Source organism: Dicentrarchus labrax, unplaced genomic scaffold (assembly GCF_905237075.1).
Source record: "Dicentrarchus labrax unplaced genomic scaffold, dlabrax2021, whole genome shotgun sequence".
Lineage (NCBI taxonomy): Eukaryota > Metazoa > Chordata > Actinopteri > Moronidae > Dicentrarchus > Dicentrarchus labrax.
In genome coordinates, this window is record NW_026136705.1 from 19,794,652 (window position 1) to 19,817,151 (window position 22,500).

The 22,500-nt window shown below is 42.1% G+C and overlaps 2 protein-coding genes across 3 annotated transcripts in view; both read right to left on the minus strand.

Annotated features, from left to right (window-relative positions):
- Positions 1–5,790, minus strand: part of coro6 (coronin 6) — a 13,742-nt gene extending 7,952 nt beyond the window's left edge. The window contains exons 1-2 of one of the 2 annotated variants that reach the window (XM_051402193.1): positions 5,583–5,790; positions 3,118–3,317 (exon numbers count right to left, since the gene is read on the minus strand). In XM_051402193.1, the coding sequence (XP_051258153.1) occupies positions 3,118–3,315 (198 nt within the window). In that variant the 5' untranslated portion in view covers positions 3,316–3,317; positions 5,583–5,790. The remainder of the gene's footprint in view (positions 1–3,117; positions 3,318–5,582) is intronic. The other variant, XM_051402194.1, reaches the window with a different exon arrangement.
- A 2,836-nt stretch (positions 5,791–8,626) lies between these two features.
- Positions 8,627–22,500, minus strand: part of ssh2b (slingshot protein phosphatase 2b) — a 19,157-nt gene continuing 5,283 nt past the window's right edge. The window contains exons 3-15 of the mRNA XM_051402185.1: positions 16,541–16,653; positions 16,365–16,429; positions 16,157–16,278; positions 16,003–16,068; positions 15,830–15,895; positions 15,459–15,653; positions 15,168–15,261; positions 14,851–14,979; positions 14,440–14,486; positions 14,088–14,234; positions 13,751–13,951; positions 12,030–13,068; positions 8,627–11,597 (exon numbers count right to left, since the gene is read on the minus strand). Coding sequence (XP_051258145.1) covers positions 10,260–11,597; positions 12,030–13,068; positions 13,751–13,951; positions 14,088–14,234; positions 14,440–14,486; positions 14,851–14,979; positions 15,168–15,261; positions 15,459–15,653; positions 15,830–15,895; positions 16,003–16,068; positions 16,157–16,278; positions 16,365–16,429; positions 16,541–16,653 — 3,622 coding nt within the window. The 3' untranslated portion in view covers positions 8,627–10,259. The remainder of the gene's footprint in view (positions 11,598–12,029; positions 13,069–13,750; positions 13,952–14,087; positions 14,235–14,439; positions 14,487–14,850; positions 14,980–15,167; positions 15,262–15,458; positions 15,654–15,829; positions 15,896–16,002; positions 16,069–16,156; positions 16,279–16,364; positions 16,430–16,540; positions 16,654–22,500) is intronic.

Below are 22,500 nucleotides of genomic sequence, written 5' to 3' on the forward strand. Positions count from 1 at the left end.
AATCTCAACTTTTTAAGCCAACACGGACAAAAAAATGACCTTGTGGTGTGATTATTGATCCAAACTTCTTGCTGAAATAGAGTCACTGAAATGCTGTTGAAACAACTGTGGATTTATCTTTAGTTAGTGGCTCACAGGGTAAAAAGAATTGCTGCTAGGTCCCTATTGACCCCCAACCTCTATTCCCCTGTGCACTGAGTTAGTACCCTTTCACATCCAAGTTCCCATTAAGTGCACACAGCAGACTATAAAGTACATGGCAGGTTGGAGAGCACAGTATAAACACAAAGAAATATTAAAAGTGATGGTTTGACGCAGGGTCAGGACACTACAAGATGAATACGGGATCCATATTAGTAGGTATTGTACTAGTGGTACCCTGTTTTTGGGCCCTGGACAAGTTGCCCACTTTGGCCAGTTCATAATCAAGCCTTGGAAACATTTTCAGTTCAATATCGTAACAGGGTTACCAATGTGAATGTTATGGTAGGACTGATTCTAGAGTCTGCTTGTATCAGAGCAGATTCATTTCCTGACAGTTCAGGACACTGCAATAAGACAGGTCAGCCAATGTTTCTACCCCGACTTTGCGGAAACTGATGACCAAGGTCCAGTGTTTCGTCTAAAAGGATCTCTGATGTACATCAAATGTGTCAGTCAAAACCTTCAACATACAACCAAAACCTAAAAATAAAAAAAACTTTATGATGGACTTCCAGAGAAAAGACAAAACCCGACATTTTAATATGACACAAACTAAAATGTCACTACCAGGTTATTCCATGTTTCCCTGTTCCTATCGTGTGAACATGTGTATCAACTTTTGAGATATCACTCCCCCCGCACACACACAACACACACCCCAAGAGAGGTGTATTTATAGCTGAGCGACGAGGCGTTGAAAGGGGAGTTTTTCTTGTGGCCTGTTGGGGACCCGGAGGGGGGAGATGGAGGATGGCGAGCACGTTGGTGAGTATTAATAGCATGTTTGTTCACCATGACTCCAGTATATAATCACATCCATTTCCCCATGTCTCCAAATGACTTCATGTTACTCTCTTCTTGCTCTTGGTCACTAATTACCACTGCTGACATGCTGATGAATCTCAGCAGAGATGACCTTACATGCATGAAATTTCTAAAATTTAAAAATTATTGAATTTAAAATTGTTAATTGCACTCTTTATAGTCTATTTATGACAACACCACAATTTTCATGTGGGTTAAAGTTGTTTAAAACATAAAAATGAAAGGCTCCAGATACAAATATTTTAAAAGAATTTTCAGTTCTCGTAATGTTGGACAGTGATTGGCACTTGGTGTCAGCAGCCGGCTTAAATGAAACCTGCTGAGTGGAGGCATCTCACAGGGCAACTAAATTGCTGTCGACTTGGCTGATTACAGCAGCGTCAGTAGTTATTTGGAGAGTTACGCCAAGAGCTGTCAGCTGCAGCTAACCTGACAGACTGAAACTGCCAACTAAAATTAATAGATTTCTGAACATGTAATAACTAAAACCTTTACTGCAATATTATTGAATAAACTTCAGCAGTTAACTGTGGATGTTATTATCATATCAAAACAAAATACAGCTTTTTATCTATGTTAGCCTCTAAAATGCATAAAATATGATAGACAGTAACCGTAGAGAGAAACTGGATTAGCCGACACAAGTTTAGTTTTGTCTCTCTGATCACCATCGTTTATTTTAAGGCGATGTTGTTATCATCACGAGGCTTCACACCACAGAGAAGCATCGCAGCTTTAAACGTCTGATCTCTCTTGACCTGTTGCTTTTCCTGTCGCTGTATTTCTGTTTAAGCAATTATGGTGTCCTTCCCAAGGCTTCCCAAACATGACATGACATGGGAATTGTTGGGTCCCTGTAAATAATTTTATAAGGTAGGTATACGGTCTAGACTTGCTCTATATGTTAAGCGTCTTGAGATAACTAACAGAACTGACAGCTGGAGTCAAATATATCCTCTTTAGAACTATAGAAGGAAAAACATACTAAAAACAAGCTAAAAATATTATATGCCTTTACCATTCTTAAAACTTTACAAGCTATTCTAACCGTGGTACTGTTGATACCATGGCTTGGCATTGATCAGCTTTGAAAAGCTGCTTGTTTTCTGTCTTCCTGTGAACTTAAGAATTAAACATACCTTATATGACCAACCTCAGAGGATGAGACATAAGTTTTTCTGTGTATTTTAAATACCTGGGGTCACAAGAATTATTTGACCCCAGTACAGAGCTGCTTGCCAAAGGCTTTGGGAGTCATTTTCTTCACCCTCCCTATTACAGCCTGCTGATCATGTCATGCAACTCTGATTCTGTTATAGCTACTTACAGCTAAACATTACAGAATGTCGAGCCTATAAACAGGACTAATGCTTAGTCAAGAAATCTGAAACCACCTCTGGCCAATGTGCATCAACAATACTGAGAAATGTCACTGCTTTATTGGGTGGATATCATATGGTAGAACCCTAATTTTGGAACTTCAACAGAACAATACACAGAGATACAAAGATCTGGTTTCGATATCTAACGTGACATTTTTCTGCTTGACCCTGATGAGCTGAACAATAAAGTCAGCTCATGAACACTCAGATACAAAAGGTCACAGACTGTTCATTTAGAAGAGCAAACTATGCTACCTATCTTTACTTCTCTTTCTTATCTTCCTCTTTCCCTGTTAAGTTCTCCTTCTAGTTGTAATCTTTTTCCTTGTTCTCCCTGACTCTTGCATGATAAAAACATCCTGCTGCAAACCCCTGCTGACAGCATGGGAGATGAGCAACCCAGGAGGTTGATAACATCCAGACAAACACATCATAAAAACAATGATGTGCACAATCAACATTTTAAACATGCACAAATCCCTCCCAGCATGTAAACTGAATTTATGGAATAAGAGAATTATTTGTCTCATTCAGTAGTCCTTGGTGATCCTCTTTTTATCAACTTTTTGCACAGTTTTGGTATAATCAGCAATTAGTTTCATCTTTAGTGGCAGGTAGATTGACATGAACGCTGAACTCATGCACACTCTGTTGTGTTTCCAACCTCTGCAGCCCAGAAATGTTTCCTCTTGTTGACCTTACTGACCTTAGAGATGGGCAGGACCAGGAACGCTCCTCCTCCACTGGATTCAACAATGACTGCCAGGAACTTTGGGTTGATAGCGCAGAAGGAGCTGTCCCACGTCACCTTGGAAACACGAATGTCATCGTAACCCTGCTCAGCTTTGACCGTCTGGCCAAAGACGTGGCGAAACTTGCTCTGCCGCACGATGCTGCGACTCATGGCTGAGGCAAGTAGAGAAAGGTGGGAGGAGGTACAGATGAAGAAATATAAGGAGAACAGACAGTGATGAGTGAGTAAGACGCAAAAAGGAGGGAGGAGAGGGATACAAGGGTCTGACCATCCCTACAATGAAGAAACCAAACAAGTTCTGTTCGAGACCACAGAACTGAGGAAAGATTATAGAAGAGCTTGTTATCACAATATTGTATTCTCTGTACTGTATATTGTTTATATCTCCTTCTATTGTATGTAGTCTGTCTTTGTCAGTCTTTGTCTTCTAGCTTAACACTAACAATAATCTGATGTGTTGTTAAGAGCAGCTTTCTGCTTTAAATAATACATAAAGATCTATTTTTTACCTTTAATTTTGCTTATTGGTTTAAAGAAAAACTTTGAATTGAAGCCAAGCGTTCTGCTATTCTCTGGTTAATGAACTCTGTAATTTGTTTGTTGACTGACAATTGGCTGTGCGGCTGTCCCAGGCACCAGGCCTCAGGGACTGTAATCCTCCAAAACACCAAGAGATATTCTATAACAGTGCCTGCCATCAGTGTAGATATTAATAGTTGATTGTCCCACCAAACACTATGTGACAGCCAAACATCAAAGACAAACACTAAGACACAGAGAACAGATAAAAGGCCGGGAGAGAACTTAATATATAACAGATACAATCCCACTGTGAAGCTACCAATACACAGTGCAGCAGTTACATTCAATCACACCCATGTGACACAATCCCGATGAGAATATGTAGTTTAAAACGTATCTAACATATGCTCCCAGACTGCGCTGGCTTACATAAGGCTGAAAACTAAAAACCCAAATCTAGAAGTAGGCCTGCATCAGTCCCCAAAGACGTTTGATAAATGCAGCACTTCTTCCATTTGTTTAGTGGATGATTATAATATGTGGCTCTCTTCCAAAAGCATAGAAGGCACCGAAGCCAGGGTCCAGTTATTTTTCTGTACAAGTTTGTCAACCTGCCTGTCACAAAGTGAACATAAAGTGACCCAAATCCTGCTGTCATCACAGCTTTAAGTGATGATGTCTGACTTTCACACTGGAATATTCTGCATTAAGCCCCAAAGTGAACCCAATGACTGTGGGATACATGACTCAACCAGACTGATGAGGGGACAGGAGCTACCGCTTCTTTCCTGGAAGCTCTCTGTTATCAAGCTGATTTACATTCCAGGGACCACTTTAGACTAGGCCAGCTGTGGGGCAATTCAGGGAGAACACAACATTGCGATACTTATATATGTAGACACATATTTATTTTGAAAGCAAGATGGAAAGTACACATTTATATATACAGAACATATATAGAAATGTTGTGTATTTTCCATCTGGCTGTCAAAATGAAGCACAAATATAGCTACAAAAGGAGAAGCAAAAAAAAAAATTGTCTTAATTATCTATTATCTTACCTATATCATCTGATTTGGACATGTTTTAAGAAAGGGCTTGAAAACAAAAATACAATAAAATAAAGATATCTTAAAGTTCAAAGCCACCTAATTAAAATGAGATATGGGAGATTTTAGCAGAACAGATCTCATTCAATAATTAAAAAAAAAAAAAACTTCTATACTTTGGGAAACCGAAGCAGAAGTAGGTGGAGTGAATTAAAGTAAACCAAGTTGCGTTAAACGTGGAAAACCTCCGACGTGCTCCGTTAATCCTGCCTCACGTTAATGAGTTGGCCCTCCTCTGTCGCGCATGGCACGGCTCTGGGGAGTCGAGACAGAGCGAAAGAATGACACTGCCACTTTCCTAATATAGACATGACAAACTGCACTGTCCCACCCGGGCCAGCCGCCCCTCCCACCCGCCAGCCCCGATCCTAAATAGTCCTAGAATGAAGGCGACGCACTCTGTGGCGCTTTATCGTTAATGAAGGGACCGTAAATTTTAAACGGCCAAATGCGCACAGCTTACACAAACACTCATAACACGCACGGACATAGGCTGTCAGGGGGCGCGGGAGGCGTGAGGGAGGGGAGGGAGGTTGGTAATGTACAACGTGCTCCTTAAAGTAGCCCACAGCTGCCATACATGACTCAAGATCTGCTCCTTCCACAGGAGGGGTGGGAGAAAAGTGCACAATCACAAGGTACAGACTCTTTGGTTGTCCGGCGATGTGGACGCGCTCGCTCCTCTCCAGCAGTGCAGTAAAGAAGCTGACGCACCTCTCACCCCCCCCACTGCAGCACCGATACTGACACACATATTTTGGAAAGACAGTCCACAGGACAGCTCACCTCAGGTTTTGGGGAGACCCCTGTTCCCTGGACAACTCTCACGGTTTCTGTAGTACAGCCTGCTACTCCTCTTCCTCCCTTATTGCTGCTCTTATTCCTTTGAATGATATTCCCTGCGATCCGGTGTCCTGGAGTCGGTGCGGACTTGCTGAGGAGACGCACAGGACAACTGCGTGACGCTCCTCGGCAGGGAAAGAGAGAGGGGGGGAGAGTACCGGGGCAGAGCAGGGAGAGAGGAGGGTGTGGGTGGGTGTAGGGTGAGTGGTCGTCTATTTTGGAACAGGCTCTGTCAGTGGCCTACAGGGAAACGTGACGCGCGCCGGGTACAAGGGCTATAGCGCGTCCCTGGGGGGGTCACTGACACAACTGGTGGCCTCTAATAGACAAATTGTTACTTACATGATAGTTGGAGATTAAACACAATAAACACACACACACACACACACACACACACACACACACACACACACACACACACACACAGAGTTGATCTGATGGTGCCTTTAGGGGTCACCGTTGGCCTCTAATAACAAAATGACCTAAACAAAACACATACAACGGGTAGCATTATATCTTTGAAGTAGAATTTTTTACTTGACCTGGAAAATAATCTTTTTGCATGCATGACCAATTCTTGGTGGCAATTGTGCAGATGTGTTCAGGCATCATCCAGCAGAGAAATTTGATCATGTGGCTGGTCATAAACTTTACACCTCCATGAGAACAATAATTCCCCTATAGGAATTGTTTTTGTAGCAGAATGTAGCAAATTGCAGTCTAATTTAATTTAATTTAATTTCAAATGTTGTGTTATATCATAGTTTTGAACATATCTTGGTGCTCAAAAATAGTTCACTGAATACTCACTGAATGCATTTTGTGTCAAAGCAATGAAGTGATCCACAGTTTTGTCCACATTGACTGTGAGAAGAGTTTTGAAAAAGTGAACTCAGTATAGAGAAATGCATACAAACAACTGTAGGATGTGAGCTACTAACTCTGTTAACATCAGGATTTATGGTATTTTAACAATTTTCTAGTAGTTGACAGCCTATTTCCTGGCATTAAAGGTCCACTGTGTAGGATTTAGTGGCATCTAGTGGTGTAGTTGCAGATTGCAAGTCCATCACGTCACCCTCCCTTTTTGCACAAAGGAGAAACTAGGTGGCCACGAAATGTGTGAACAATGCGAACGGACCTATCTAGAGTCAGTATTTGGTTTGTCTTCTGTAGAAATATGGCAGACCCACGGTGGATTTTTTTGGGGCGAAGATGAAGATGGCGAAGTCATACTCTAGCTCTGATAGGATCACCCTGACATTCTTGAACTAACCCTAAATAAAATCAATGAAGGCAGCGAGTACCATCCAATAAAAGACAGAGTAGGGCGGTTCATGACTCCAGAAAGAAAATGGTGACCCACCAGTCCAGTGTATAACCTTCTTTCTGTTGGCAGAAATGGAATATAATATTCATAGTTTTGTTTTTATTGGCGTATAATCACCTGACTCTGTATCTACAGACGTGGAGGGTTGCCCATGTTTCTACAGTAGTCCAGAACGGACAAACTAAAAACTGGCTCCAGATAGGGCCGTTCCCATTCTTCAGCTTTGTGACAATGTATTTCCAAGTAATCCAAGAGGGTTTTTAAATAGTTTATTTGGCTTAGGAAATAGGAGATGCATTGTTTCCACTGGACGGGAAAGGTATGAAAATGTGTCATTTGAAAAGTAGTAACAAAAGCTGTCAGACAAATGTAGTGGAATAAAAAGTACAATATTTGCCTCTCAGATGTAGTGGAGCAGAAGTATAAAGTGGCATTAAATGAACCATAGTACCTTGAATTTGTACTTAATTTGAGTAAATGTTACATTTCCACTACTGCAAACTAAACTGTACTGTTGGATACACAGCTGTCTCCTGTCAGTAAGTTGCACTAGTTAGTGGGCCAAAGGCTGTGAAATGGGATGTTACAAAGTAAGCACTCCTCTAGCTTTGTAGTTGGTGCACAATGAGTCTTGGATATTACACACCTGGATACCTGAAGGGCATGCTGATCAGGGGTCTTGTTGTGTTTCCTTGTCGCTGTCTATCAATTCACTGTCGCTCACAAAACAAAGAGCTTTATAAAATCCCTCTGAGACCTCCTGCATCCTGCTGTTGGGACTGGGGAGAAAAAGAAAACATCAGAAGAATTACACAACATTACAACATGTTTATTCATTAGGTTTTATACTGCAGGAAATCTGTGCTATATTGGGGTGGAGAACGGTACTCATGAGTTAAGTTAGAGTTTCTGGCTTACCAATGGTTACAGCAGTAAGTTTGACTAACAAGAACACAGAGTACCAAGATACCAACACGTCACTGACACTTGTTTCTCTAATTATGGTGAAAGAGGTCTCCACAGGTATGTTATGAAAAAGGAAAACAGCAATTATTCCACACTGCCAGATATGTGTGTTGCTATGGTTTTAGGAGATACAAATATTGTATACCCATTCTGAGTGTTTCCGTTTTCATTCAAACTGCTTTCGATCAAAGAAACATACACTGTTGACAATGTTTTGGGGAATGAGCTTGCTCTAATTTTTCAAATGTCCTTTTTGTGATGGATCGAGAAAATACTCACCTCGTATGGAAAAACACCACAATGCTGTGACATGTTGTGAAAGCTAAAATTAACTTTAGAAATAAGGAAGTGTTAACCTATTGTATGTGAATGTGCTCCTGACACTGCTGAATGTATTCCGAACAGAGCTGAAATTATTAGTGTATTGATTAAAATGGACAACTTTGATAACTAATTAATTAGTCACTAAGTCAAGTAATTATAAACACCGTCTGCTACCGAATGTAAGGATTTTCTGCTTTTATCTGTTTTATATCATAGTAAACTGTGGGTTTTTAACTGTTAGTTGAATCTAAAGATGTCCTTGTAAGGTCTGGGAAATTGTGGACATTTTTTTCCTTACATAATCGCTATATGATTCAGTTATGTCATGACCTTATATTCCTGCACAGTCACAGCAAAAACACTCCAATAATTTCCATTGTTTAATGGTCACAGTTGAAGCACATGATATAAAAGACTATTTACAATGATAGTTTAAAATAAAACAACAAAATCAGTTTTTGACAATAAACACACATACCCAACAGCTGCTACAACCTAAGCATGCTCCCCCAAAGTAGCAACCATACATTAAAAAAAAAGCCACATTAAAAATTAAAAAGGGAGTAAAGTGCATGTATGACAGACCTCCCTGTACAGACATTTCTGATAGACTGCAGAGAAGCTTCACTTGCCAGCCACAGGCACACTCCTAAAAATGTGTACAAAAGAGAACGATCGATTAAAAAAAAAAGTATACACCCACGTGGTAATGTTGTGCTACAGTCGTACTCACACACGGACACAAACCAGATATAAAAACAGGTACAGTTCCTAAAATGTCAACACTCACAATATAGACCTTTACATCCCAAAGCGAAAGTGGCAGAAAACTCACAAATATACACTCTGCCTTCAACTCCCAATCCCCTAACCTACCCCCTTTCTCCCGCACAGCAATACATACAGAAAATGTCTACTTGAGTGGCATCAGAACTGCGAGAGTACACGAGAGAGATGAGTTTACTTCAGTTTATCGTGTAGTAAAAGATGAAATTGTTATTGACTTGACAATCCAGAAATCCAGAGCCCAACGCTTGTGCAGGTCAGATTTGGTTCAGACTGACTGAGGTATTGTGTAGTCTAAACAAACATAAAAAAAAACCCAGCAGGCCTCTTCTCTTTGCATTTTGATTGAATAAACCACTGTACAACTATGCAGCTATCCTGTCAACAGCTCTGGATACACCTTTCTTTGGGGGAAAAACACTAATCTGTGGCGTTTGTGGTTCAACCTGAGCTTGTATATTTAGATGCACTGCTGCTAGCACAAACGATCTTTAAAATAAGTCTCTGGACTGCAGAGTTGACTTTGATTGGTATAATTTGTCAGTATTTCAAATTGTTCTGCCAAATAAATTGTATTAAATTGATCTGAGAAGTCTGTTTTAGTATTGAATTAATTTACCTGTTAGACTGTACCAGAACAGCTGTATCATTTTCTTGTTACCTACCCAACCAGCAAATATTGATGAAGAGACATGAAAGCACATGAGAAGAGGAAAACAGAGGCACATTCCACCTTAAATCAGGTCAGACTATTCAATCAACCAACAGCGATCAAGTAAATATCAAGTTGATGTCGGAGAAACCAGCAATGATGTAAAGAGTGAATATGTGCAGGCTCAGGCATATAAACATTACCCACATTCATTTGGATGATTGTTTTTGCTTTTTGAATGTCTTCTGAAAGTGTTGATACCACACAGCATTTCTTCCAATCTCACTCATAGTTTTAGTTTCAATTGACTAAAGCCTTCATAGCCTTTTCACTGTTCTTGCACTGAGACAAGTATCTCATATCGCAGATTTTACAGCGGCTCTTGTCAGATCTGCGGGGGGGGGGAATGTACAGAAAGTACTTAACATATCTTTTAAGGCAAGAGGCATTGGTTTGTTTTGCTGAATAAATTTAACATATGCATTAATTTCCACTTCCCCCAGGAGTACATGATCCTCTCTCTCTCTCTCACGCACACACACACACACACGCACAGTGAGGGTTACATGGTGTGGTAAAGGGTACTAGCAGTTCTTTTCTTAAGCCTCCTCAGGGGATGAGTCCTTCCATATTGCTGCCTTGTTGTCATAAGTGTCAGCCCAGGAAGATGCAGAGAATCTTGGTTAGAGTAGGGGAGTTGTGCTGCTTGTGGATTCTGATTTGACGGTGGAGATGGCGGAGGTGTTGAAGGTTCTCCTGCTTCAGTGAGACTCTCTGCACCAATCCCGAAGTCCTCTGGCTGCTGGGTGTCTAAGGAAGGAGAGTTGTGGACCCGCTGCTTCTTGGACTCATCGCTAACTGCATGGATTGGAGGTTCTACTGAGGACGGCGCTACAGAGGAGCGGCTGAGCTCCCATTCACTCAGGTCATTGGCGAGCAGCTCCAGACAGCCCAGTTTGGCCAGAGAGGCTGAGCGCTTCAACAGGGATGGAGGGGTCAGTCCTGCCTGGCGAATCCTGGCTTCCACCTCTCTGACCCTCTTATGGACACCGCTAACTCGCTTTTGGGTAGCTGTAGCACTGCGGCCAAAAACCTGGTCCACACACCTGGCCTTGCAGGCTCCGCCCATGCTCACCTGCTGCAGGAAGGCACCCAGCTCGCACAAAGTCTCCCATGTCTCCCTCATGATAATGTCACTATGGGGTACCGCTGTGGAGCAGTCCCAGTCTGTGCATGACTCAAGCTCTGTCACGCCCTCTAAACACAGGAAGTTCACAGAGGCAAAGGGAGAATGGGAGGAGCGGTGGAAAGGAGAAGAGGTAGAGAGCAATCTAATATCAGCAGGCTGGAGTTTGTGTCCTTTAGTGCTTCTGTCATTATTTGCCCCCATCTCAACTACATCACCACTCTCCCTTTCAACTGGTCCAACCCTCTCATTCTCCTCCTCCAGCTCTTCCTGCACGCTGCTAACTGACTGCGATCTAACTGGTGCATCCTGGGGATTAGACATTGTCGCAGGATGTACACTGGGTGGACGGCGCTGAGAACAAGAGGAGCTGCTTGATAGGGACGGTGGAGATGACGAGGGTACCGGAGTCTCGTGCTCCTGTTTCATTCTTTGCTCAAGCTGTCGTGTGACACGCCGCACAGATCCCCTCGTCCAATCGTTGTAGAGACGAGCAGAAGTGGTCTCCTCCTCTTCATTGTTTTTCACTTCCTCTTTAACATTCTCAGCTTCCTTCTGTGATGAAACATCGCCATCCTCTATTTCCTGCCTCGACTTCCTTGCTTCCTGGTCCTGGGGGCTCTGAGGCTCTGGTTGGCTAAGAGGGTCACCATGTGAAACATCTATGTGTACGGCATCCTTCAGTCCTGTGACCTGCACAGGGATGATAATTTCCTACAAAGAAAATGGAGATCATGTAAATGATAATTCAGTCTGAATGCCAAATAAAAATTTAAGTATATCCATAAAATCATTCAGAATACATTCATGTAAAACTGATTCAGTGACAGATAGTCTGCATGGAGCATCTACCTTTATGCCATCAGGTGGCGCCCTTGGACTCAGCTAAACTAGACTGAATTTAACTGCTGTGCTACTTTGATAAACTACATCACACTGGACATTTTACACAAGTGTAGCCTTGAAAAAGATTGTAAAATTGAACACCCAAAATAAACACCCAAATCAAGACCTCCATCTGAGTATGAGGAGAGCCGCCCTGAAGAAAGTCTATGTGACCCAAAGCTTATACAATACTTTGGGTGTTTGCAGTTTAAGTAAATGTGCAGTAGTTCTGGACAGTTCTGCTACAAGCAGTAGCCTCACCTTTCTTTTCTCCTCCTCCTTCCCCTCACTAGTGGAGACCTCTTGAGGCAGTGGTTGCTGTTCCTTGCCACAACTCTTCAGCTGGCAGCTTTTACCATCTTGACTCATTCCCTTGAATTTCTCCCTGGCACTAAAGAAATTAATGTGATCTGCACTGTGGCCGAACAACACCTCGTTGTCTTGTGAAATGGCACCGGGGTAGTTGATAGAGTCAGTAGTGGAGGGAGGATGGGCCGCTAAATCGTCTAAAGACAAGCCACACATCTGTTGGTCACAGTCTGTTTTTTTGACAGGCACTGGTGCAGCCAGACACTGGGGTCCAGCCTGTTGTGTGCTTGGTGTTTGTGTTGTCATGGGCCCAGGCACTGACACTAGCATCGGTTTTATCACAGGCAGAGAACAGGACAACACCTGTGGTTTGATAACCTCATCCATGCAGGCTGGAGTTGGGGATGGAGCAGGGGAGAGGGGGAGGTGGTGAAAGAATGGAGGTGGGTGAGGCTGGCCCACTAAAACACTCTGTGCAACAGTCACCATGTCTGTCTTTTGAAGCTCAGGCACCACAGTGGCAGCCCTTGGCTGGGAGAGAGGAGGTGATGAGGGATGTTCCTCTGAGTCACATAAGCCGTTGGACAATGGGGGAGATAATTGAGAAACTGAGCCAGCGGTCAGCTCGGGACATGGGGAGTCCAACTGGTTGATCTGGACTACCGCAGAATGAGAAGGGGCCACGAGACTTCTAGCTTCGTCATCAGCTGATAGAGCTGCCACCCTCTCGGAGGAAGAAGAGCTGAATTGATTGGACTGGATGCCAGTATCAGGCTGGCTAGTGGAGTGTGTCGGTTTGCCAGTGCTGGCTGAAGTTCCCCGTGATTGCAGCAGTTCTTTCACAGAGGGACTAGGTGTGCTGCTGGCCTGGTTGTGGGGGTCAGAGTGACCCAGGCTGTGCGGTTGGGCGTAAGATTTAGACAGAGGCTCATGGTGGTCAGACAGGTCGCTGTCAGAGTGAGAACGCCACAGTTTGTTGTGCCTCTGCTTGCTGTAGGAGAGGATGATAAAGGGGTGAGAATAAACATGGAACAATAAAAAAATTTACTTGTCAGTCTCAATAGTCTTTTCATGTTACTCCTCTTTATGCAAACATACATATATAAATATAATAATAATATAAGATAATAATATAATCCACTTACATGTTTTTAATGTTTATTATAAAAGGTTATTATGCTATTGTATTGTGTCACAGATAAATATGATGCTGAAATGAAATGCACTTTAAAGCTGCATTAATCAATAATGTTTTATTAACAATGGATCAAATGACTATGTGTAATGTGAAAGGGGTTGTCGGTAGTGGCAAACCCACCTAGACTTATCACCTAACTCTGCAGTTACGCTTATCTCTAGGGTATTGGGGGCCTTCCCAAGAAAAACAAGAAAATAAAGATGCAACTTTCTCCAATATGGAGCGCTATTTTAAAACTTATATTATACCGCATGAAAAGCTTCTTCAGTTCAAATTCAAAAAACATTTTGTAGTTTAAGAATTTGGATGCAGTAACTGTACATACAATAACACAACACATTTTCTGTATTTAAGGGTGGTAAAGTGGTTTAGCTGTTTGCCCTTTCTGTTTCATCCTGTTGGTTTCATTTGATTAGCCATACAGTCCATGCAGTGTTGACATCATGCTACGCACACAATGTGTTCATGTAGATACCTGGCCAGCAGTATGCCCTGATACTCCTCCAGTTGTCTCATAAAAGAGGGGTTTGGTTTGGTCACAGCTCGACGCTCCTTCACGTAATCAAAGGCCTTTTTCAAATCCCAGCCGTGCTCCTTCATGGCGTATGCAATCACTGTGGCTGCAGAACGACTTATACCCATTTTACAGTGCACCAGGCACTTGGATCCAGCTTTCCTGAAGTTGACATATCAAGCATACATATTTGTCTATCACTATCAAATGATCTGATAGAGTTGAGTTTTTAAAAAGCAGCTAACTCCTAAAAAATGACATGAAAAAAATAGAGAACATGTAGTCATCTGAAACTCACTTGGCTCTAGATATGAACTTGTAGGTGTCATTCCAATAAGCAAGCAGGTCAGTGGCCTCTTCATCGTAAACACGGATGTTGTGGTACTCAAACACTCCAGGAAAGAAATTATCAATCTCCCTCGTTACATTCAGGATGTACTGAACCCTGGGTGAGAATGAAAGAGATGATAAGATGTTAACTGCTTACACTGAGTCAGTTTGGATAGCAGACTGATGACTTCTTCAACACTAAACAATTAATTTCATTCTAACAAAATGATTGTTTTGCTCTTATGATGTAAAACTACATTTTATTGACTTCAACAGTTTGAACTGTGTAGAGAGCTTTGTTGTTTTGTCCCCCTCCTTACCCGCTATTCTGCAACTCCTCCAAATTAGATGCATTCCACTCAGATCCCTGTAGGAAACAAAAGCAATCCTCAGACTAGTTCAGAGCCTTCAGCTGAGCTTTTCATAATGCTTAAATCCAGTAGCAAGGCATGCCTGACATCCAATGTCCACTCCAAAACAAACAAGAACAAAGTACTGTAAAATTAGGAGGTATTACACAAGACTACCTCATATTTTGCCAGGTTCCCCAGACATGGATTAAATCTGGTGCACAACTAACGTTCATACATTTTACTTAAAAGAACTGAGACACTTCCTATAGTTCTAATTCATTCATTTATGATGTGGCACTTTTTCATCCTGTGAATTTCAGTGTAATGAGACCCACGTTGGGTGCACTTGTATTCCAGAGGTGTTTTGAGACTACCTACCAAGAAGACATGATCAAAGATCTCTGTAGGACTGTCCATCTGGCCCAGAATGACAATCATCTCATTGTCGATGAACTCCTTGAACTCTCGCAGGTTGCATGTCATGTGCATTTCCAGCTCTGTTCGGATCTACAAAACACATCAAGCCAGAGAAGAGACAAACGCAGGTAAAATCATAAAACAGCAAATCCAAACCTAAAATGCAGGCATTAGAAGTGCAAAAACTGCATTCAAAGACTGAATGCTTTATACATTTCAGTGATAAATGCATCTGTTTTGGAGCATCTTAAGATACAGCATCTAAGGCAATGACTCACCTCTTTGCAGGTGACATTCTCAAGGTCTTTCTGCATCATAATCTCCTTCAAACTGGTTTTGATCTGACGCTCTGTCAGCTCTCTTTCCGTAGGTCTGCAAAAACACCATGACATTGAAATATGTTATATGAACTAAGAGCAAGTCCATTTTCATATATGAAGTGTTACTGCTAACATACAGTATGTCAGGAAGGAGATATCCGACTAAACCACCTTATGATACAGTGTTTTTTAAATGTGGAATGGTAGTGATTTAAATAAGTGAAAACCACATATGATCTGGATACTTACATGTCAGAGAAAAGCACAGGCGAATCTGCACGGTGTGACTGCACGTCCTGCATTGCATTCCACTCATTGATGCGTACCTGGTCGGAGCAGACCCTACTTTGATAGTAGCTGACCCACGTGAGGAACAAGCTGCCTGGGAAATAGTTGTGACAACGAGCCACCTCGCATGCTTTATGGAGTGACTGGAGGGCCGACCTGCGAGTGAGAGACATTGAGAGACGGGAGATGAAGGGGGGGAGAGAGAGAGAGTTTGAGATCATGACCGAAATAGAGACTTTCAAATAAACGGATACGAAGATGAACACTTGCAACCAATAAAAGGGCAGATATCCATTTCTGCCAAGTCATGTGATTAATGAAGTGTGACTCACCACATAGCCTGCACAGAAACAGGCTTGAAAACATGTATTCTGCTATCAGTTGACACACTGAAACCCCTGAGAGCAAAAAGAGAGAGGTGATATTAAAAAAAAACCCAGTCAGCCATCCTAGCAGCCTGGTGTTTAGTGTGTGTTTAGCTTTGTAGTTTAAGTATGTCTCTTACCCATCTCCGTCCAGATGTATCAATGTGTCGCTCCATAAGGGCAAAACCAGCCCTACAGAACATGAGCTGGGAGAGGAGAAAGGAATAATCTGTGTGTTACATCTTTATGCACTGTTTCAAAACAGGTATAAGCATTTGTAAGTTACTGTCTCACCTATCTACAGGACTGAAGTCCATTCCCAGCACTACGCTCTCCTCCGTGTCCTGACGACCATTGGTTGAGACCACCACCATGTAGCGGGTGATCTGAGAGTGGGCACTCTCCAATCGAACCGCCTGAAAAACACAATTGATGTCTTCACAGTTGACTGACAACCTTACGATTTAATTGTGTGTGTGTGTGTGTTATAGTGTGCACCCACCAGTTTGATGTTGTCCTCTGGTCTGAGGAGCGTGAACATGGTTTGTAGATGCTGCTGGATGTCTCCTGTCAAGATGAGTAATAAAACACTGATCAGTTTCAAGAACCTTATTTACTAAAAGCCCTACTCATACAGTCACACAGTCACTGGCTCTTCAGGAAGACCTTTTATCTCACCTGCATGTTTGCTGCGCAGCTGTGAGAAGCGAGAGGCAGAAGAAGGGGAGGAGCCATTTCCTCGAGGTAAGAATAGAGCAGCTCCTTTAACTGTCAGGAAACTTTCACTGATGCTGGACAGACCGAAAGAAAAGAGAGGAAAACATTTAATGATTGATAACCAACAATAAATAGTAATAAAATGCATCCTAAAAAAAAGCCTTTACAGCTTCAGATCTTTAAATGAAGCTTTACCCAACAGTCAAAGACTCTACAACTGGCTCCAGCTAAACCAATTTTTACATTAGTTAATGAACTAAATGGCATTTTCCTCAGTCCTCCGATCTCTGATGTGTTTTTGTGCAGATGTATGTTTCGTGCAAGTCTTTTGACAATCAATTAATCGTTTCAGTCATTTTTTCAAGTACAAATCTTATATTATATTCTCCAGTCTCAACTTCTGAAATGTGAGGATTTTCCACATTTTGTCTAGCTTATGTGATCATAAACACAATATTTTTTGGGGTTTGGGAGCACTGGTTAGGCATAATAAGAAATATATTTTTACTATTTTATGGCAATTTAAAGACTAAACTAATTGTATGTGTTGTCCTCTTAATGTAATGGTAACACTGTTCCTGGTGGTGGGAATGACGTCTTTCTTTCCCGCAACTGTATGAAGAAGAGGTTTTTGTTCTTCAGAATGAAAACATCTGTTGATAAGTTGAGTATGAGGGGTTTTGTCATCTAAACGTTGAATGCGTTTCAATTATGGCGATTTAATCTTATGTTTACTTAGAAAATACACATGACATCCTGTACAAACATCATATACAAAACAATAATGGAAAGATTTATGTGCCTTTATGAGCTCAAGACACTTGATTAACTGTGCTGTTTGCAACACACAGCAGCTGGTTCCAATAACGTGCTGGCTTAACTGAACTGGAAGTGTTCATAAAATGACAGAAAGCACGACAGACAAAGACATACTGAGTTACAGAAGAAAAACAAACAAAGTGTGCACCCACTTCACCAACCAATTCTCTTTTTCACATGAACCTTGCCCTATCTCAAACCAGCAGACCTACCTGCTGTTTTTATCTTTGTACTCTACAGGCAATTACAACTTAACTGGCTTTGGCTGAGCCTTTAGTTCTTTATGGCATATAACTGAATGACTACCTGGCATGAAATTAACACTTCCAGCAAAGCTACTTGGCGCTACTGCTCTCTGAACAATAGAGTTATGTAATGGACTTAAAATGCCCAATGCGTTCCTTTGATTTTGACGCTTCTGTGACGTATTTTTAAATCAGGTCTAAAGTCCCATTCTGTCACCGTCTGCTGTGAGGATGAAGGAGGAGAGAAACAGAGGCAACAGAGCGTCGACAGCAGTGATTACAAAAGTGACAATTAGGCAATGCACAGCTTCAGAACAGCTTCAGAACGGCTGATGTACAATTTTGTCTAAACACAGTCCCAACCCACATCCTACAAATCACACTGCTTTCCTTAGTGGTGAAGTTATAAAAGTGTCAACAATTTTAGAGATATTCATATAAAACTGGACCATTGCATGAATGTCTGCAAGGATAATTGTCTCTAAGTGAAACTCTAGCATCTACGCCCTCCCCAGGCTGACAGAAGGATCAACAGCAACTGAGACACATGTAATTTATCAAATAAATGAATTAATAACAAAGGTAGATACACTAATGAAGGCCACCAAGGTGTGCCACCCTAGAGGATCCCCAGTTTCACACCCTGTCACAATTGAGTTTCAAATCAGTCAGTGTCATTCCCAGCGTTTGTTCTCTTAAGAGAGATTAATCACATCCTCTGATTCATGAACAATCTGTCTCAGGTACATTGTGTGCCTTCCTGGCACATCTAAAATAAAAAAGGTGGGTGGAGGGTGCATGTGAGCAGATGAGTATGGCATCTGGGAGACATTTCGCAAGGAGCAAAGGGAAGGAAACGTCTTCCTGCAGCCCCTGACTCTGCTGCTGCGCTGTCATATCCTTCCCATTAAGTCATCATGGGAAAAACCACATGCCTTTATCATGACAGATCACTGCTACCACATATTGGAAAGCTGGCCACATGAGAGTATGTACTGTGTCAAGAGAAGTAAGCTTCAAGTCATTAAAAACACTTACTGATATTATACTAACTGAATCAGCAGCCTACATTAAGCATCTCACAAATGATGGTGCGTGAGAACACAATAGCCTCAAGATGTTAGTGCACTCAGACACTCTGGTCTCTGAGCACAGTGCATTGGGTAAACTTACAGCTGATAAATTTCCCCCCGAGAGATCACGGAGTTCTCGGTGAAATACGGTCTCATCTTCGCCCCGCAGCAGGCGCAGAAGCAGCCGGCTGATGAGCTCCGTGGCGCGGTCACAACACCGGGAGGCATCGCTCCTCTGGTGGCGGCAGCAGGGCGCGAAGAAGCGGACTGTAGTCACCGATAAGTCTCAGTTGTGGTGTGGAGGGTAGTTGTGAAAACGCAGAAGCTCTGGTAACAAGATCTCACTTGGGCGCTTTGCTTTTAACGCACATCGCGGATTTTAAGGAATTATCCTTCAAAAAGCGCGGAAATGATATACTCAGAAACGGTAAAGGTATTGACATGTTCAGCACATGCTGTGGCGGGGTAGGTGCCTCATAACATCTGCTCAGGGGTACTGTTTGATTTGTCTGCAGCAGGCTGCGGTAAATCCTGCCGCTGGTGGGGAGGAGACACACATGGTCCAATCGGTGCAGACAGCGGTCTGTCGTAGGCTGTATGAGGGGTGATTGGTGCCATAGTTATAAAGAGGGGAGGGGGTGACAACCACTGACAGCAACATGACTTTAATGGCGACAGCTCTTGTGTAAGAAAACAACATTATTTTGAAACAAAACCCAAGAATAAATGACTAAAAAGGATTTTTACTGGCACTCAAAAATGTGAGTGGCTGCTCATAAGGATGTCCCTGTTATTCTACCTACTTTACTTACATTATAGAGGCTATTTTTGTGGCTTTAGGTTAAGACTAGAAGAACTTCAGCTTTATTTGGCTTAAGGAAGCTGTGGCTGATCATATCTGATCCATTACTGTCACAGCCTTTGACATGCTCTTTCGGTTCCTCTTTTCCATCATACCTTGACCACTTGAACTCAAATACTACATTTAACAAGTTGTGCAATTGTTGTACAACTTATTCACGTTATTCAATTTGCCTTTACACCTTTATTCAACAGGCTACAGGATTCCAGTCCAACAGCCAGATAAAAATTTAATTATATAGTTATAGAATATTAAGAGGGAGGGCCACACGCTGAACACATTGGTGTTGTCTGAACTCTGCTGCTATACGTCTGTGGCCTTTAGGGAAAATTCTCACCACAGACAGTGACACTTGAAACCGTGCTTCCAGCAACAGCACAACAACACAACAACAACGGAAAAAGGATTGAGAAATCAAAAAGGAGACATCACGAGTGAACTGAGGAGAAACTTGACCTTAGACATGGTTACGCTGCTTGTTTATCCCTCGTGGTTTCAATTTATGGGATAGATTACAAACTGAAGGTAAATACATGGCCACAATCTGACTGCCAATTCATATCACAGGATAAACAACAACTGCAGTGGTGTTTTTCTTTGTAATAGTGCACACATGTGTACATGCTGTGTCTTTTTTTTGTAGAGTAATAGGCTCTCCCTCCTTCATCAAGCAGCCAGGTGGTGAGATTCTGTAGCAAGATGAAGCAGATCAATTAACTCCATGATGTTACAGGCTTTGACCTCCTCTCAGTGATCTTTACAAGCATCTATTCGATCTTTATTAGTCCACTGAGTCACGGGTGGTTTAACATATCAAAGTAAGTCATTAACAGATAGAGAGACAGCGGTACAGCATAAATTCAGTGTTAGCTATAACACAACGAATGTTTAAAGCAGCCAAATGTGGCACTGATGAGACTTAAATACTCCTCAAGACACCTTCATCGCTGACTGATAACAGCTACCTAATCCGACAAACAACACATTATCCTTTCTTGTCATGAGGTTGCTTTCTCCTTCTCTGACTGACTTTCTTCTCACATTGACCCCTAAATCACTTTCATCTCCCCATGCTCTTTCTTCAACTGGGAATATCTGTAAAGACATTGTAGGTATAGCTAGGAACAGTCAGTCTGCCATGGGTCAGGTACTCCTAGTGGCCCATGGTGTTGGAGTTCCAGCTTACTCTCATTTGACTGCTGAAATTCACACCATTCAATGACAAGCAGCGAGGGCCAGCATGTGGTTGTTACATGCAGACAGACACCGGACACTCCTCTGTTGCTCTTATGTCTCCACGTATACAAAGACACAGACAGTCACCTTAGTGATCACAACATCCCATATATAATGCAGTACACCCAAAGCTATTTAGTATTTGCTATGGATTTGAAGAACACACACAAAAACATCTTCAATCCAAACACACACAAACACAACAGATTAACAGCTATCCCAGGAGCAGCTGAGTCTTGTATATATTATGCACTGACAGGAAGTAAATCTGATTATTTACAGTTTAATCAATAAGCCAGACAGCATATCTAACAGACCACACACATTGGATTGCAACACAGAGAGTGAAAAAGATTTATTTAATCGGACTAAAGAATTCAAATCTGAGAAACACTCGTGTCATAATAAATTCTCGTTCTCCCTCTCTGATTTCTCCTCTTCGGCTCCTTCAGTGACGTTGCTGCTTTAGCTGATGTCACTGTTCTGCTGATGTCACTGACTTTAATCAGCAGCGCTGCAGTAGGCCCTGCTTATGCAGACAGACACACTGCATCACTAAGGGCTTATTCCAGTCTGAATGAATGTCACTACCTGTGTCAGAGATGAGCTCTGCTGCAGCTGCTGACTTCTATGGCACAGACGTCAGCAGTGTGGGAACATTAATTCAGTGCACGGCTTCACTTTTATTTAACCGCTTCTGCATCTTTGCAAACACACCCGTGGCTATTTTAGTGGACAAGATACGAGTGCTCTTCTTGTGGGATATTATGAGAAGATAATTGCCCTAAAAAACCTGTTGAACAAATCTAGTCTATGATTGGAAAGAATAAAGCTGAAATCCATGACTGTGAATTGTTGCTAAATCAAACTAGAACAATAAGATTGATTAGCAGCACATAGACAGCAAGTTCAAGGCACATGATCCAATCTTAGCATCTAACAACAATCTACCATGCAGATGACAGTACTGTCATCCTCTGCAGCCAAGTATAATGCAGTATAATATACACAGCTGCTTACTTGGGAAAAGCAATTCAAAGACGTTTGAGACTAATCTGTAGTCAAGACAGGGCCCAGCTCCTCACTCGGAACTTGATATTCATATGTGCTCCTTTGAAAAAAAGGCAATGGCATGTCCGTACAAGTAACAAGTTCATGGTGTTACATATTCCATATTTGGGTGGAACACTGTACAGTCAAATAATGTCAGAGGACCCCTGATTTCCACTGAAAATGTCACACTTAGCCAAATGTGTATGTATAAAGGTCACAGGTAATAATCTTGGGACTTCAAAACAAGACACTGAAAATAATATTAGTTTACAAAACACTGTAAGTCAAAATGACATTTCATCTGACACCTATGCACACACACACACACACACACACACACACACACACACACACACACACACACACACACACACACACACACACACACACACACACACACAGCCTTAGTATGTGAATATAGATTTCACTCCCAGCTGCACAAATACAGAAAGCCCTCTCAGTTGGATGGCACAGAGCTCCAATAACCAGACAGACACAGAGGCGCTCTGACTTTGGGAGGGGCTACCAATCTGCCCCTGGATCAGCAGTACAGTTCCCCTGACCCACATACCCAGACCTGTCTCTCAGGGAGCTCACTGCCCTCTAACGTACAGCCAGTGAACTGCAGTTAAT